The 18,862-nt window shown below is 36.9% G+C and overlaps 1 protein-coding gene across 11 annotated transcripts in view; it reads right to left on the bottom strand.

Annotated features, from left to right (window-relative positions):
- PHKB (phosphorylase kinase regulatory subunit beta) overlaps window positions 1-18,862 on the bottom strand; it is a 232,916-nt gene that overhangs the window by 36,952 nt on the left and 177,102 nt on the right. For all 11 annotated transcript variants that reach the window (XR_012428701.1, XR_012428700.1, XM_065537576.2 and 8 more), the window contains 6 exons: window positions 15,449-15,504; window positions 14,851-14,944; window positions 9,443-9,526; window positions 8,898-9,002; window positions 7,477-7,559; window positions 7,182-7,272 (listed from right to left, as the gene is read on the bottom strand). Coding sequence is in view for 9 of the 11 variants with exons in the window: in XM_065537576.2 (XP_065393648.1) it covers window positions 7,182-7,272; window positions 7,477-7,559; window positions 8,898-9,002; window positions 9,443-9,526; window positions 14,851-14,944; window positions 15,449-15,504 (513 nt within the window). In the remaining 2 variants the exon portion in view is untranslated. The remainder of the gene's footprint in view (window positions 1-7,181; window positions 7,273-7,476; window positions 7,560-8,897; window positions 9,003-9,442; window positions 9,527-14,850; window positions 14,945-15,448; window positions 15,505-18,862) is intronic.

The following is an 18,862-nucleotide window of genomic DNA, read 5'->3' as shown; positions in this document are numbered from 1 at the left end:
CGGATAGACAATAAAAAAGCTATATACACACACACACACAGTCATGCATTGCTTAATGACCAAGATACATTCTGAGAAATGCATCATTAGGCAATCTTGTTGTTGTGTGAACACCCATAGAGTGTACTTACACAAACTGTGGTATAGCCTACTAAGCACTAAGCTATATGGCACAGCCTATAGCTCTTAGGCTACAAACATGTACTGAATACTGTAGGCAACTGTAATATGATGGTAAGTATTTGTGTATCTAAAGATAGAAAAGGTACAGTAAAAATACAATATTAAAATCTTACGAGACCTCCACTGTATACATGGTCCATCATTGACTAAAATGCTGTTATGTAGCATATGACTCTATGTATATAATAATTATAATATATATTATTACTACATATATGTATTTATTATGTCAGATGGTGATAAGTGCAAAGTAGAAATAAGAAAAGGCAGGGGATGGGGAGTACCAGGGCAGGGGAGTAGGATGAGGGTTGTTAGCTATTTCATATAGGTGATCAGAAAGGATTTCTCTAATAAAGTAACATGTAATCAGAAACTGAAGAAAGGACTATAGTCAATGATATGGATCTGAGGGAAGAGTGTACGGGGCTGGGAGTGGTAAGTGCAAAGGTCCTGAGGCAGGAGCATGCTTAGTGTCTTTGCGAGCAGTAAGGAGGAAAATGTGGTTGAAATAGAGTAGATGGGGCAGCTGGTAGGAAATGAAATAAGAGATGTAGGTCCAGACCATGGAGAGCACATAGACCATTTGAAGAACAGTGGTTTCCAGTTTGTGTGAGAGAGGAAATCATTGGAGGCTTATGATATATGACATAAACTGCCTATGACCAGGTAGAGCATGAACAGGCTGTCTTATGTCTAGTTGGAATTTAGGAGATGACTGTAAAAACCTACGTGAGGGATAAAGGTAGCTTGGACCATGATAATAGCACTGAAGGTGATGGGAAGTGGTTAGATTCTGGATACAATTTGAGGATAGAGACAACAGGATTTAATAATAAATTGTAACACAGGGTATGAGAGACGAGAGAGTCAAGAATTACTTAATTCTTAAAGCTTATAGCTAATGCTTAAACAGAAAAAAATTGTATTGAATAATTTCCGTTTTATTAGCCTACTCACCCTTATATTCTAATTCAGCCCATAAAATAAATGTTTACTCTGAGTTATAGACAAATGCTAAATTCCATTAATAATCTATGGGGCTTTTGATTAAAAAAAATTCAGTTGGTTGTAGAAGCTCCTATATTAGTACTGGAAAAAGCAAACTTAACAACAAATTTGCTAGGCATTAGCATTCTATTTCTGATGGTAATTAAATAATACTGTATGTGTCAAATGCAATATATTTAAAACACTCAATTATATCCCACCAGGTCCTTTCCAACAGACCATCCTACCCAAGACTGCATTCCTTCCCATCACTCTCCCAACCTACCTTTGTTTTCTGTTGGGCTTTCCCTTTAGAATTTAAGTCCCATGTGGTCAAAAACCTTGTGTATCATATTCATCACTACATCCCTAGTGCCTACAGTCGGAGCACAATAAATATTTGTTGAATCAATGAGGCAATATTTAAATATTTCCCACAGATAACAGTAGTGAGGAGAGTACTCTGGGGATGCAGAGATGAGTGAACCTTGAGCTGAACAAGATTACAAACCACAGAGCGAGGCAGGCAGAAGAAACTAGCTAAACATAAAATGAAACAAGAGCTATAGCAAACATTCAAGCAAAATGTCATAGAAGGACAATGAAAGGAGAAATTAATTCTAGTCCCGGAGGCTTCACTAAAGACAAAACATTCACCTAAGCTGTAAAATTAAAGTATGACATAGAAAGAAAAAAAGAAAAGGCAACTCTAAAATACCATCATAGCATGAGGGCATAAAACTCCAATTACATTTAGAGATTTGGAAACCAAGTCTATTTGGGGCATGGAAAGCATGGCTAGCAACAAACTGCATGGAGAGATGTCCTGGGTAATGGGGCTGGGAGAAGAGGCTGGGATCCTAGTAATGAGTAAAACTGGATCAGGGGATACGGAAATTTGAAAGGATTTGAAATAAAACCCAAGAGGAGCATATAGATGCCATTTTCATTGATTATATTAGTAAAAAAAAAAAAAAGGAAGGTTGGAGTGTGGGGAGAATGAGGAACTGTTGTTTATGAGTATAGAGTTTGAGTTTTGCAAGGTGAAAACAGTTCTAGAGATTGTTTGCACAACAAGGTGAATTCAATTTATCACCAAAACAAGGTGAATGTAGTTAACACCACTAAACTGGACACTTAAAAATGATTAAGATTGCAAATTTTATGTTATGTATGTTTTACCACAATTTTTAGAGATGGCAAAGTACATATTTAAATTCAGAAGACCTTCAAAAATATCATTGACATTTTGGGCTACTGATGACTATAAGTCTAGAACAGTTATGTACTTACATTTTGCTTTTGATAAATATTTTTAATTTAAATAAAAGAAGGAAAAAGTAAAAACACAAATGGTGAACTTCCATTTACATTTTTTAAAAAAGGTAAAACTCAGCCAGGCCCAGTGGCTCATGCCTGTAATCCTAGCACTTTGGGAGGCTGAGACGGGTGGATCATGAGGTCAGGAGATCGAGACCATTCTGGCTAACACGGTGAAACCCCATCTCTACTAAAATACAAAAAATTAGCCGGGCGTGGTGGCACATGCCTGTAGTCCTAGCTACTTGGTAGGCTGAAGAAGGAGAATCGCTTGAACCTAGGAGGTGGAGGTTGCAGTGAGCCAAGATCGCGCCCCTGTGCTCCAGCCTGGGTGACAGAGTGAGACTCTGTTTCAAAAAAAAAAAAGTAAAATTATTTGAATCATGACAAAACTACTGACCTCTTTCTCCTATAATTTCTGAAACACAACTAAAAATGGGAAAATGAGATAGGTAGTGAAGTAGACATTAAACTCTGCTGCTGAAAAGAAAGTGATGAAAGTTCAGGTGCTTGAGTATAAAAAGTAGTGAACTAGGAATGGGAAACCATGAATTCTATTCCTATCTGCAGTAACTAGTCTTAGGACTACAGACAGTTACTGTCCTACAAAGAGCTCTAGTTCTGTTTGTAAAAGGAGGGGATTAGATGAAATATCTTAAGGTCTTGACCAACTTGAGCTTTGTGTATAAGGATATATAAGCAAAAAGTTTCCCAATTTCAGATGATGCAGGATTAAAAAGGATATCATTCTAACTTTAAAACGCTATGCTGTGCTTGACATTAAAAGAAAATAAAAAGAAAAGGAGAAACCTTCAATTTATTAACTTGAGAGAAAATCACCGCATTTTGCACTGTCTTTATAATTTGTCTATGACTCTTCAAATAAAATGAAAACTTTACACAACATGGCAGAATATTAAACTTCAAAGTAAAGTAAAATTATTTTCAACTCAAAGTCATCACAAAACTAAGAATTTGTCAACATTAGGGGCTAAAACTGATAGCTTATGATATGCCCAAAATAAAAGCTTGAAAGTATTTTGATTTCTTCTTAAAATAAACATCTTTTAACATTAAGTCATTTAATCCACTTGAAATGTATTTTGGTGTATGAAGTGAGTTGATACTCTAACTTCCTTAATTTTCCCCAAACTATATATTAAATAATCTATACATCCACCATTAATTCATTGTTTCCTTGATCACATATTATTTTAAGTTCTTGTGTGTATACTGGGGTGTTTTTCTGAGTTACCTATCCTCTGCCATCAATTATAGTGAATAAGTACTACACTGTTTCACTGACCTCAATTTTGGTGACCGAATTTTTCATTTAGAATTTCTATTTGATTCTTTTTTAATATACTATTGAAGTTTCTAATAAAATTCTCCAACTTGTTATCTAATTTCTTAAACACATTGATCGTAGTTATTTTGACGTCTATGTCTGATAACTCTAATATCTGAACCAATGTAGGTGGCTCTCTGTTGTTGATCACTCCTAGCATGCCTGATAATTTTGAATGAAAGACAGACATTGTACATATTTGTAGAAATACTTTGAGGTTCTGGATGTTATCCACTACCCTTTGTGAGGAGTGAACTATTTCTGATTCCCTTTTACTCAAAGGTATAGCTTTTCAAGAGGGTCATCTGAAAGTCTGAAGTATTTACTGAAATCCCTCTTCCCTGGTGGGCCCTTAACCATATGAAATTGCCAAAAGCTCTAATCCACTGAAATGACCATGATTATAATGAACTAGTAGACTAATTTAGGAGGTACTCACATTTTTGTAACAGTCTTTTTATCCAAGGATATGGTATAGCCCATCATTTATTCAAATCTTATATTTCTCTTCAAGATTATCTAGGTCTTTTTTCTTTTCCATATAGGCCCACTTATTTCTTAAAAGGAATAGAAAAATGCCTAGCTACATCCTGGAATGGAAGGGATATTTCAGTATAAAATCAAAAGTAGATTTCTGGTTAATATGACCAAGATATATATTTAACTCCTGTTTTTCCTAAAATCCGTCAAATAATAGTGGAAAAAAATGTTTAAGGTATAAACCCACTAAGGTATAAATCCATTAGGACAAAGAGAACAGGAAAGAGCCTCAGGACCCTGAGACCCAGACACTGCTGGGATTCACGGACATTCCACGTAGGAAGACTGGGTCCAAAAGTTCCTTTCCATTCCCTGAACGCTTAGGGAGTTACTATCTGCTTTCAGCTCCCTGAGTTTTGAGAGACAAAAGGCTTTTTCTCTGGTTAAAAACACTGTACTCAAGAGTATAAGACACAGTGGAGAGCAGGAGATACAAGGATTAAACAGTGGATTTGGTTGAAGACTGCATACTTCACAGTGGGATCCCTGGTTTCCTTCCTTCACCCTGCTCTCAGGATATGGAAACAAAGTGTATGTCCTTTGGTCATGATGTTAGAGATGTACTTTCTGGGTAGACTGAAAAGCCTTAGAGAAAAGAATTCCAGATATTGGCATCTGAGGCTTTCTACAACAAAAAGGAGCTTTTGCCATCAGATCACCTTGTAAGTGAATTCATCAAGAATCTTTCTCCTAAACACAGGAAGAAACATAAAAAAAAAAAAAAAAGCTCAATATCACTAAGCATCAGAGAAATGCAAATCAAAGCCACAATGAGGTTGGGTGCAGTGGCTTATGCCTGTAATCCTAGCACTTCGGGAGGCAGAGGCAGGAGGATCACTTGAGCCCAGGAGTTTGAGACCAGCCTGGGCAACACAGCAAGACCCTGTCTCTACAAAAAACTAAAAAATTAGTCAGGCATGGCGGCATGTACCTGTAGTCCCAGCTACTTGGGAGGCTGAGGTGGGAGGGTCCCTTGAGCTTGGGTGGTTGAGGGAACAGTGAGCTGTGCACTCTACTGCACTCCAGCCTGGGTGACAGAGCGAGACCCTGTCTTACAAACAAACCAACAAACAAAGAAATACACACACAAAAAAACAACTCACAGTGAGACACCATCTCACACTAGTCAGAATGGCTAGTATTAAAAAGTCAAAAGACAATAGATGCTGGTGAGGCTGTAGAGAAAAGGGAATGCTTATACACTGTTTGGTGGGAATGTCAATTAGTTTAGCCACTGTGGAAAACAGTTTGGAGATTTCTCAGAGAACTTAAAACAGAACTACCATTCAACCCAGCGAATCCTAATACTGGGGCAGTATTTAAAAAAAAAAAAAAAAAAAAAAAAGACCACTAGAGCAGGGAGGGAGGAAGGAGGGCCAGGAATGAAAAACTATTGGGAACTGTGCTTAGAACCTGGATGATGAGACCACTTACACCCCAAATCTCAGCATCATGCATATACCCAGGTATATGTATCCCGCTGAATCAAAAACAAAAGCTGAAATAGTAACAAAAGAAAAAGAGAATCTTTGTACCCAAGCACACAGCTTCCTCTGAACTTTTTACTCCTTCACTTTTAAAAATTAATAAATAGCTAAAGAATACTGGACATCTGACAAATGCCTCCAACATGAAAGACTGAGGGAAAAACCCCTGAAAGTCATAATGCAGAGGAAAGGAAAATTGAAGAAGAAGAAAAAACCTCTAGGTTATATCCTCAGAAAAGATAAAATATGACATCCATGAAATATCCATAGGACAGGATACTACGAAAAATGAAAATTTAAAACATGATAGCCAACATGCAAAACTCAATAGAAGAACTGCAAGATAAAAATCAAAGAAATTGCCTCAGGAGGCGTTACAAAAAGACAAAGCAACAGAAAACAAAGGAAAAAAGATAAATGCCTAGGTGAAAATCAAGTATGCAAAATACAATCACCAGTGAATGAGTATGCAAACATGCCATTTATAACACTATATAGGTCTTTCTTTATAAACTTTCCTCTTTCTTATTTAATATTGAGCACCTACTATGTGAAAGACACCATGGAATAATCATTATTATTTTACAGAAATAAATTATATAAGCCTATATAATAGACTGCAATCTTAGTAGTTAAAGGTCACGAAAGCATGTTGAAGAATAGAAGTATGTTTGCATCTGGATGATTTTGTAGAGCTGCTCTTAAAGTCTGGTAAGACCTCAAAGCCCAGTAACCCTGAAAGAAGGAAGGATATTCCAGGCAGAGAAAATGGTGTGAGCAGAGGGACAGAACCCCACAAAATTCAAGACACAGTAGTTATTGTATTGGCTGAAGCACAAAGAGTGTTTAGTAGGAGAGAACTGTGGACAGAGAGGCTGTTATGACCAGCAGTGAACCAAAGAATGTTTCTGTAATTTAGGAGCTGTGAAGATAATGCTGTGAAGTTCTTAACAGAACAAGGTTTATTCCCAGGTTGGATGTTAGTATAAAGCAGGAAAAAGAGCACTGGACCAACAGTCAGCCAGTCTGCCCCTAAAAGCCCAAGGTTATAAAGCAGGTCACTTCACCACTATGGACCTAGCTTTTAGAGATGAGCTACTGAAGTTAAAATTCTGCACAGGAAATCGCTGCAAGTGTTTAAGCATCTGACTTCGTGGGATCAGATAAACTGGAAAGGTGACAATAGGAATAGGAAGATAGGTAGAGAATAAAACCTTAAGACAAAAACCTTAAATGAGAACATATATTAAGAAACATAGCTGTATTGTAGATTAACTGTCCTGAAAATAGAAGCATACTGAAAATCAGAAGGCTACCTGTAGACGATCCACATGAACTTTGACTCCTCCAATTATTCCTTTTTTAAGGGCTGCCAGCATATCTAATATGGGGTTGAACCGGCTACCTCTAAAAAATATAAATAAACAAAATGTACAGATTAACATCAGAATGGTGAATTAATAATCTAATACTAAGTGCCCCTTATATATACAAAGTATTCTACCACCTACTAAGAAGTATACAAAAAAATCCAAGGAGGCCTTTCTTCCCAAGGGCTCACTGCGTTCATGGCAGTGAGACACTTGCACCTTACTTCTTGTATCAACCTACCTTATATTGTCTTCCCGGATGAGAACAAGGAAAAGTGGACGTCCGTGCATTTTCCAATATTGTTTAATGAACTGCAGTGCATTCTGTCAAAACAGAATGACACAGTATCTAAGACGAACAGGATGCTCAACCATGAGTGCCAAAGAGCCAACAAAATTCTTATGTAGCAAGACAGTTCACAATCCAACCCTGAATAACTTAGACTACTCAGGTGTAGAAGTGCTCTAGCAGGTTCTCTGGGTACATGCAAGTTACGCTGAACACCTCTTGGAGTTCAGTGATTTCAAACTTCATTGTTAAAAGTAATCACACTACATTTGTTTTAATGGTTTTTTTCCCCTCTTTTAAAAAATTTTAATCTATTTATCTGTTTATTTATTTAGAGACTGCCAAGACTGGTCTAGAATTCCTGGGCTCAAGTGATCCACCTGCCTCAGCCTCCCAAAGTGCTGGGATTACAGGTATGAGCCAACGTGCTTGGCCTCCTTTTTTTAAAAAGCCTAAAATGTACAGTTCAAGAATGGCCTCAGGAGGAACAATCATGCCAGCCATTCAGAAGATTAACTCACTTCATATTACTAGGGATTTATATTACAGCAGGTGGAGAAGACTGGACTGAATTTATACAGACCATTAGCAATGTAGAGGCAGTTCTTTATTTGACTAATTATCTATCTATCTATCTATCTATCTATCTGTCAATCAATCAGTCATCTCAAAGACTTAAATATAATCATCATCATCACATCAAAAACTTATATAATACTTCACCATATGCCAGGCACTATTCTTAGTACTTTAAATATATTAACTCATTTAATCCTCAGAACACCCCTTAATTATTATTCAGTTTTACAGATGGGAAAACGAGGCACAGAGGAGTTAAGTAACTTGCCCAAGAACACACAGCTGGCAAGTGGCATAGCCAAGATTTTAACGAATGCAGTCTGGCTCCAGATTTCATGCTTTAAATCATGATTCTAACCTTCTCTGCTCTGTAAGCAGAAAAGGGAGTGAAGATTTTAACTCATGGAGTTATGACTTAGTTGAGGTTTTACTGGATATTCTTCATGAATAAAATTATTTTGCTAATTTACCTTTTGTTCAAAAAGATATAAACTGTCATACGAACATATTTTTCAAAATAGGTCCCCCTGTTTTTCTGAATTGTATCTTTTCATTTCATTTGTAGAAAGGCACAATGAGCAGTCATACAACTGTATATAAGACAGAGGTCATCTATTATGCCAATGCTGCAAGTAATTTACACTCTCCAAAGCTATGCAGGTGGTTTTACTGTCATGCTTTACACTGTGTTAACCTAGTATCACAGATATCTGGGAGTACTCAATATAGTAACATATCATAAAATCAGTGGAAACAAAGTCATTCCATTTTTAAGAAAGGTGTTCTGAAGCTACCTTTATGTCATCTATCAGCAGGAAAACATCCTGAGACATGTAGAAATCACTTAGGTCGAAAATAATCGGGTAACAAACCACAGTCTTTCCTAAAATGCGATAAATCTGTAAGGGAAAAAGTTTTAAAACAAATAACTAAAGAACATACCAAAGGCAAAGGTGCAGTACTATAAGTCTCAATAAAAATAAAAACTGATGTTTAATTCTGAATAAGCACATAAATTAATAGCTTGTGACATCCATATAATATTTAAAAATTTTAGTTTCTTGATTGAATCAGTATACTAATAAACTTAAAGCAGTCTACCTCAAATATGATAGAAAAAGTCTGTGAGTAAATATCATTATGATTAGATATTTTACAAAGCTTAGATAAGACTTCCACGATATTATGCAAAATAAGATTTACTAGCAGAAAATAATACTTCAGATAAGTAGTCTGAATACATAATGAAAATGAAAAAGGATGCATAGCAGGTCAAACACCATTTCAGTATGTGGTATTAGAATCCCAAAACTACTTTTTGAGGACATTTCATGAGTACCTTTGATGTACCGAGGCAGCCAATGGGCCTATCTGGCCTTCCGGAGAGTCCTAACTTTTCGTTGATACCCAGGTGGAAATAAGCCTGTAAGACACAAGTTTGTAAGTTAGAGTCAGGTAAGAATCCATGTCACTTTCTTGACCCTGAGTATTGCCCTGTTAATTTTTGATCTTTCCAGAGAGAAAGAAGCTAGGGAACCCTAATCCAAAAACTTGTAGGAAGACAAGCTAGCCAAAGATGTTAGCTTAGATTTTGGATTACTGAGAGATTTGAGAGCAAAACTTTTGCAGATCTACTTAGCAACATTCTTAAATTTGATATTGTTCTTACACTGCTATAAATGTACAACGTGCATGGCTCTGATTCGTAAAAGAACACAAAGAGGCTAAGGCTTTCTGTATCATTAAAAAAATCTAATTGTTTAACATTTTTAAAACTAGGCCCATAATCTCCTACTAAATTTCCACCTTCAAGTATTTCCCACCAAAATGAAAATGTCTTCATTGATTTTTTCTGATTATATACATTTTATGAAATATTCAAACCATACACTCAAAGTGAATGTTCCTGTTTATTTTCACAATCCCTTTTGCAACAACTATTTCTCTGGTATATGCTGAAAGGAGTATAGTTTATTGTATGATCCCTAAGGGGCACCAAGAATATAGATAGGGTTAAAGACTCTTAAAAGTACATCAATAAATATATACTCATATTATACACATGTCAATATGTGTGTATATTTCCATAAATGGGTTCATATAACATATATTCTGTGTCCCATTTTTTAAACTTAATATTGTGGTATTCCAGTTTCAAGATGTTAAAATGGGCCAGGTGCGGTGGCTAGCGCCTGTAATCCCAGCATTTTGGGAGGCTGAGGTGGGCAGATCACGAGGTCAGGAGATCGAGACCATCTTGGCTAACACGGTGAAACGCCGTCTCTACTAAAAATACAAAAAATTAGCTGGGCATGGCGGCGGGTGCCTAGTAGTCCCAGCTACTAGGGAGGCTGAGGCAGGAGAATGGCGCGAACCCAGGAGGTGGAGCTTGCAGTGAGCTGAGATCGTGCCACTGCACTCCAGCCTGGGCGACAGAGCAAGACTCCGTCACAAACAAACAAACAAACAAACAAACAAAAAAGATGTTAAAATGAGTCTATACTTTTTCTGTACATTTCTATGTTGAAATGATTGAAGAAATATTAAAATTGAGGGGGAAAGCTGGCCACAGTGGCTCATGCCTGTAATCCCAGCACTCTGGGAGGCCGAGGCGGGTGGATCACCTGAGGTCAAGAGTTCAAGACCTGCCTGGCTGACATGGTGAAACCCAGTCTCTACTAATAATACAAAAATTAGCTGGGCGTGGTAGCACACGCCTATAATCCTAGCTACTTAGGGAGGCTGAGGCAGAAGAACTGCCTGAGCCCAGGAGGCAGAGGCTGCAGTGAACTGAGATGGTGCCACTGCACTCCAGTCTGGGTGACAAGAGTGAAACTCCATCTCAAAAATAAATACATAAATAAATAAAAACTGAGGGGGAAAAGTCTGCAGAAGTATTACAAAATAGGGAAGGGTGACACAGTGGAACAGAAACTTCTAGAATTTCTAGAAGGTTAAAAACAGTCTTGGAATGAATTAAGAGTTAATCAGTGTCAGAGCTGAGCACTTAATCTAATCAAGAAGCCCCTTTACCTTTTTTAACTCCTATCTCCTGATAAAGGTAGCTCCCATTTTTTTTGTTATTTTAAAAATAATTCAATAAACATCTTTGGACAGTGTGTCATTATATCTGCAGGATAATTTCCTAGACTTGCTGGATCAAAGAGAATACATTATCTTTGAAATATAATGTGAGATTGGTCACCCTCTAGAAATAATGTACCAATTTACACTGGTATTAACTGTGTACAGGCCTTGCCACCTTCTTGGGTCAAAATAATATTTTGTTTTTTCTTTTAAACTACTATATTAAAATATTTTGTGGTTCAGCATTTTCTAATATATTTAATGACTATTTGTATGTTTTGTAACTTTTTTCATTTGTTCCCTTTTCTATGGGGGAATTTGGCATCCTTTTTTGTTTTAAGAAATCTTGGTATATTAAGAGTATTGCCCCTTAAATCAAATACTTTGCCCAGTTTGCTCCTCTTCAGTGTTGTTATGAAATGTGAGAATGACTGCACAGTAGGTGGAATCTCATTTCAACATGTGGTATTTCAATATAAACATTTTTCTACTAGGAAATTTCACAAGCACCTTTGATATGCCAGGCTGTTTGCTATATTTAGTTATACAGTATTTGTCAATCATTTCCTCAATGGCTTTTTGGCATTGGTATCATTCTAAAAATGGACTTCCCCTCCCAACAGCTAAAACATATTCTTGTATTTTTTATTCTAGTGCTTTTATATTTTAAAAATTTTAAAAGTTTTCAATTTTTGATCTGTCTGCAATTTATTTTTACATTTAATGAGAGAAATAAATCTAACCGATATTTTCCTAAATGGAAAATTAAACCAACTATCTCTACACAATCTAGTGATTGTGATATGGACCGATTTCACATAATAACTTCATTGTATACAAAATTAGTGGTGTTGCCAGAGCTTTCTGTTCACTGACATAGTGCACACATCTATGTGAGAGTTGGGTTTGTATCTCTTTCTCTTTTCGACTTGTACATTCCTGTAGAACAGCAGCCCAAGTTGGCACTGTGCCTAGTATGTAGCTGGTGCTCAGGAAATACTTGATAGATGAATGAGGGAGCAACTGAATATTCTCCTGAGCCACACGTGCTGTGAATATTGATTCTGGAATAGCAGTGATTTTAGACAAAGTCAACTGGCCAGAAACGGTGCTTTATAAGCATTATGTTGATAGCTGCACTGAAACCACAGCACATAACACTAGATGCAGCCCCCTTTACCTCATATATTAATAGTTTCAAATTTTCAGAAATAAATGTATAGTAAAATGTGTTGATCTAGGTGGGTTTCCTTTAAATACTACTCTTTGTTACAGTAAAATGATTCTCCTTAACTTTCTGAACCATGGTACGGCAGGTCTGTGACTATTTAGTGCTCCCCACATTCCAGGGTGCATATAACACTGCCCCCATGTTGTACACATTCATAACATTTAGTGCACCGAAAGACATAGTAGTGACCAAACTACCCAGAAATACAGAAGTACTTCATACTAGGACTGTACCATAGAGCAGATTTCTGTATTCCGATCCCCATGAAGCAAATCACACTACAGTCATCACATCATGAATATTAACCACATGCTGTGTAAAAACCCTGCTCTCAGCTGTCTGCCTTCACATCCTCTTCAGTGGGCTGAGGGAGGGAGTGGCTTCTCAGAAGAAAGGGAGCAACCGCTAGCATAAGAATATGTGCATCAGCTAAGATTTGAGGGAACACCTTTACTTTGAAAAGGCAGACTTATAAGGAGCAGAATACTAGGCAATATATCTTAGAGGATGAATTCCAAAGAGTAGCTACTTAGGAACACAGACGCTACAGCTACAACCAAAAACAATCTTCCATCTCAACACATGCACAGGAAGGTCGGCTCTTGCTCACAAGTCTGTCTTTTTAGCCACACGACACCAAAATTGCAAGTCATTTGTTAACACCATCTTTAAAACAAGATATAAAATAAGCCACAAACTGTTTTAAGTCTTCACTTGCTCTGTAACAGAAGGCCTTCTACTGCCTCTGATTCCACAAGCACTTTGTATGAACATCTATTATAACAGTTATCAAAGTGAACCGTAATTCACTGTTTTTTTTTCTGTCAAACCAGTAAACTCAGAGGTCACTGAGAACAGGGACAAAGTCATTTCATCTGAGTGTCCTACACAGTGCTCTGCATATAGCATGTGTTTGTTGCTGAATGAATGAATATCACATTCAAGTTATTTGCTCTCCATGTTAGCCTTTTAAATCTTGATTGCATGTTGTCTGGTAGGATATAAACTCACCTATTATTAAAATAAGTTGCTAATATTAATTAGACTAGAAAAAACAGATTTGGGTTAATTTGTTTTAAGAGTATGTTTATCAAAGAATAAGCTTTGTTGGCGTTCTCTAGAGCTTTCAGCAGGAGAGCATAAAAGTGTATTAGCAGCCGACAGCCTGCAGCTAAATACTAAGAGCACAGCGTGGGAGCCTTAGATTTTGGCATCCTTCCCTCTCCTTCCATGTTGCTTCCAATCCTTGCCTTGTAACATTATGTACATCTGGGTACGAGTTTAAATTGTTACCTACTCTAGGGATCCTTGTATTTTCAGCTTTATCTCTTGGCAGGGTGGCGGTGGTTAAATTTATTAGAGAAGGTGTAAGGACTCTCCAAGAGCTGGTGCTCTTGGCGACCTGACACCCAGGTTCTGGTTTGTGTTGCCTAATGTCAAGATCCAGCCCTGATACCAGAGTCCTGCATTTTCTCATGTAATATGTACCTTTCTTCTCTAAGCCTTCATTTTTGTGTCATAGCAACAAGACTTTGACTACAACTATTTATGTTAAGCTAATAAACTTAATCATGTCCTCTTGAGATATACTGTTATAAAGACTTCTTCCACACACTGAGCAGTTTGTTCTTATGTTGTTTTTAACAATTACTAAATAAAAATGGCAGTTTATAAATAAGTAGTCGGTGGGAGTCAACAATATCCTGTCTCTAATGAGCAAGAATATTCACAAGCATAGGCAATAACAGATCCATCTACAGAGCAGTACATGCAAAAGGCCTCAAACGTTACCTTTTAATTCCATCCCAAATACGTATGGAACTACATCAATGATACATACAGATGTTACTTTTACTTTATAATTGCTTTGAGACCCAGCAAACCAAAGGGGCTGAAATTACTTCAGACACCAAACAGGAAGGCAAGAGAAAAAAGGAAAGTAGTAAATATCAAAAATATTTAGGTATGATAAGGTTTTCTTTTAAACAAACCTTCTCACATCTAAATATTTTTTGATAATCAAAGACGAAAAAATCAAAGATAAAAGGAAAAAATCAAATCAAAATGTAAAAATACATTCTGATAAAAGAGAAAAAAAATCAAATCAAAATATAAGATAATTTTATTTCTATTAAAATTAAGACTAACTTGTTGTTTAACTGCTCATCCTAGGTTAGTAACAGAGTTCAGAAAGAAGTAGAAATCAACAAGACCTATAAACATAATGTATACACACACACACAGAGTGCAAAGTTTTTTTAGTAACAATGTCCACTAAAGTGGAATTCTCAATTTAATTATTAGCTTTTGGATTACTGGTCCTATATCAGAATTAGATTTTAACTGTGTGACTTGTCTGTAAACTAAGTCCAGCCATCAAGCTCTAGTACCTCTACAAAGTAAGGAAAGTAAAAGGCAGAATCACTTACTTTCACAAGCTCTTGCTGAGGCCATATCTGAATGGGTTCTACTTGTTGAGGAGTTTGAGTTTGAATACCATATGTGTTCAGAAAAACTTGAAGTCTAAAGATCATAGGGAAAAAAAGAGATGTTTTTAGAAAACACATTTACAGTTTAGGAAGCAGTGAAGGAGGAGGGTAAAAGGGAACATGCTAACTTGGAGGGCATTATTAATTTGTTAGTATTAGCAATTTGCCATCTGCACTAGACTTCAGAGGCCCTTATGGATCCTCCACGAAGCATCAGATGGAAACATGAGGGGCTGGCAGGGAGGGTAAGCACTGATTTTGGTAATCCCATGTGTTTGCATGAATTTCTCAAAACTACAACCCAGGCAACACTGGCACTGGTCACAGTCTTTAATATTCACAACTAAAACAAAATTATTTTTAAACATGAAAAGAATAATATGTTGGCCATTTAAAGTGACATTAATGATATCCCTGAAAGCCTGTAAAGGAGTTTCTGAAGTTAATATCTTCTACCATACTCGATATTGTAAACATAAAGCAATCATTTCCCCTTCCCTCCCCACAAAAAAACACACCACCCACTTGGATTTCATACCTTTGGCTTTCTGCTATAAGTGCCACATGAACTACCAAATCATTTTCCAGTGGGCCCTGTAATGTAGAATAAGGGAGGGGGAAAACATTTTAAAAGATCTGGTCATCATCAGCTACAATGAGAATCAAGGACAATATTAACCATCTCTAAGCAGTTCATTAAAACGATGGGCACTAGCTGGCTCTCAGCGGCCACCTTTCTTTCCTTGCTCGCCACTGCCTACTAATCAATTTGATGGTGTAGACAGAGTAATGGAACACCAAGGAATGGAAAGCCATAAACCTCATCACCACCACAGGGGCTAGCCTGTCAGGGCTATTTTGAATGATGCATAAGAGTAGTTTGGGGACTGAGAGTCATTTTCCATCATTTAACTCTAAAGGGAAGAGGAGGACTAAAAATAAAAACCCAATTTATGTATTCTCTGTAAAAAAAAAAAAAAAGACCGTGAGTTAAAATTGTTCATCTGACATCTTAACCACATATGAGGTTATTCCCTTTCTTGTTAGCCAATTTTCCTTTGGCACCTTCTACATCTAAATAGCTTTATTCTAATAGATAATTCTTATAATAGATCATGAACTACCCAGTTGACTATTAATTAACATTATGTTCATTAAATACAAGCTGTTGGACTTAATAGTTCTAATCAAAGGTAGTGTTGGATATTTGCTACTCATTTTTTGTGTGATAAAGATTCACCATAACGTGTATTATACATGTTAAATTGAACCCAATTTTGGAACCTGTATATAATTAACAGACAACATTAAGAAGCACCAATAAATTGTAGTATTAGGGAGCTCTGAAAATACTGATCAAACATAACTCTTTCATAGTAATGAATCCAACAGTCCCAATAATATGCTGTAAAACATTTGATTTATCATCAATCAGTTCCTCTCTATGGTATTCAATATGCCACTGAAATTTATGTATGATGGAAGGCAAGAAACACCGGCATACATATATCAGCAGTAAATACCATACAATCAAAGGGATGGTTCCCAGAATCATCGTGAAAGTGCCACTTCAGGCAGACTTTCATTGGATTTAAATGAATGTGTAAGAGAAAATGTGATTCAACAATCCAACAAAAACAAATACCCATTTAAAATTTTATAAATTCTGTTTTTACTTGATAAAGACCTTACAATTAAATGTTTCTCAAAAGGATGAGAAAAAACTTAAGTTTTCAAAGCCTCATCAAGATTTCTAACAACAAATGAAAAAATTAAGCTCTCTTTCTCTTGGATGAGATCTAGTATTTACTGCTTTAAAAGGAAGAGTAACCTTAGAATAGGCCATTATGTACAATCTTCAGGACAGTTATGGGATTCTTAAATAAAAAGCAAATGAAAACATACTAGAATACAGATGATATTTCAATAACAATAAATAAGGCAACTTATAGATTGTAATTGGCAAACTGGAATCTTCTTTTTGAATCATAGGTCTGTTTAGGATATTGTTTCCACTTGTGTAACAGAGTACTCAGGTCTAAAATGGTCACTATACATGTTGAATCATACTGGGCATCTAATTAGGGCACTATTACAGGGCTGAAGAGCTCTTTCATTGTAAAAACTAAGCATTTCAGATAGTCTGGTTCACAAACCATCTACCACAATGAGCTTGGACTTAGAACTGCAGCCCAAGTGGGACGCTTTGCCCCATTCACCACTGAGAGAAAGAATTCAACTCGGACAGCCCCACTCCTAAAACTCTTCCTTTCACTGCCAAAGTTGAAACCATCTGTTCTGTTTTTACCATTTTCCTCAAACCACCACCATTGGTTTGTTTGTTTGTTTGTTTGTTTCAGACAGGTTTTCACTCTGTTGCCCAGGCTGGATTGTAGTGGTGTGATCCTGGCTCACTGCAGCCTAGACCTCCTGGGCTCAGGTGATCCTCCTGTCTCAGCCTCCCAAGTAGGTGGGACTACAGGTGAGCACCACCACACCTGACTAATTTTTATATATATTTTTTAGAGACAGATTTCACCGTATTGCCAAGGCTGTTCCTGAACTCCTGGGCTCAAGCGATCTGCCCACATTGACCTCCCAAAGCGTTGGGATTAGAGGTGTGAGCCACTGCATCCAGCAAACCACCACCACTGTTGTTCAAAACCCATGAAGTCTCTTTGACAATTTCCTAATAGTAATTAATACCTTCTTTTCTGAATGGCATTTTTCCTAATAATATTGTAATACTTTCTGCTCATAGGTCACAGACAAACACACACACACACACACACACACACACACACACATATATACACACATACTCAAGCCCTGTGTGGTACTAGTAATCTTCATTTTACAGACATTTGGTGACTCATTCATCTGACCAAGAGGACACTAATCCACAAGACTCCATGTTAGAATATGAATATGATCCAATATCTCTCCTTGAGGAGTTCAGTCTACTAGGAGAGATGGATAACAGATACGTTTTCACACACGTGTTTACTATCACATAAAAGTATTTTACTGGTATCTTTCTTTGGCAGATCTACCTCATTTAAAAAAAAGTGACTGCAGGACATGACATTCTGTGGATATACCATACTTTATTTTTAAAATGTTTATGTTGATGGACATTTAAATGGTTTCCAATTTTTCATTTCTACAGAGAATATAATAATTGTCCCTATCTCAGAAAACTGCTGAAGATTTAGGGAGAGAACAAAGTGCTAAGCACAGTATTTCACACAAAAACACTCAATAAAGGGTACTAATTCTTGCTGTAGTTGCACATTTGCTTATTGTTATCTTCACACCTATCCTTGGACAGCTGCTGCCCTCCTCCTTGTCTAGATTTGCTATAATGCCTATGTTGCCCTAGATCCCATTGGCTTCCACCATTCTAAGACATTTGGATTATCCATCATCCTATTTTTTTATATGGCTAGTTCTTCCCCAAATGATTCTGAACGTCTTTTTAAAGACATCCTCAGGTGACTTAACACCTTCTTTAATGCTATGGTCTGAATGTGTATGTTCCTCCTGAAATTCAGGTTGAAATTTTAACCCCAAAGGTGATGGTATTGGCAAGGGACAAGGGGCTGGGGAATGGAGAGGGGTGCTTTGGGAGGTAATTAGGTCATGAGGGCAGAACCCTCATGAGCATGACTGGTATCCTTATAAAACAGGCCCTGCACCCTTTCCATCATGTGAGGACACAGGGAGAAGGCACCATTTATGAACCAGAGAGCAGGCCCACACCAGACACTCAATCTACCAGCACCGTGGTCTTGGATCACCCAGCTTTTAGAACTGCGAGAAATAAATTTCTGATGTTGATATGCTACCCAGTTTATGGTATTTTGTTATAGCAACCTGAACAAACTAAGACACTTAGCTACTACCCATTTTTTTTCCTTTCATTTCTCAAACATAAGACTATAACTATGTC

This window comes from Macaca fascicularis, chromosome 20 (assembly GCF_037993035.2).
Source record: "Macaca fascicularis isolate 582-1 chromosome 20, T2T-MFA8v1.1".
Classification (NCBI taxonomy): Eukaryota; Metazoa; Chordata; class Mammalia; order Primates; family Cercopithecidae; genus Macaca; species Macaca fascicularis.
The sequence above is the reverse complement of the archived record's forward strand: the minus strand, read 5'-3'. Positions and strand labels throughout refer to the sequence as shown.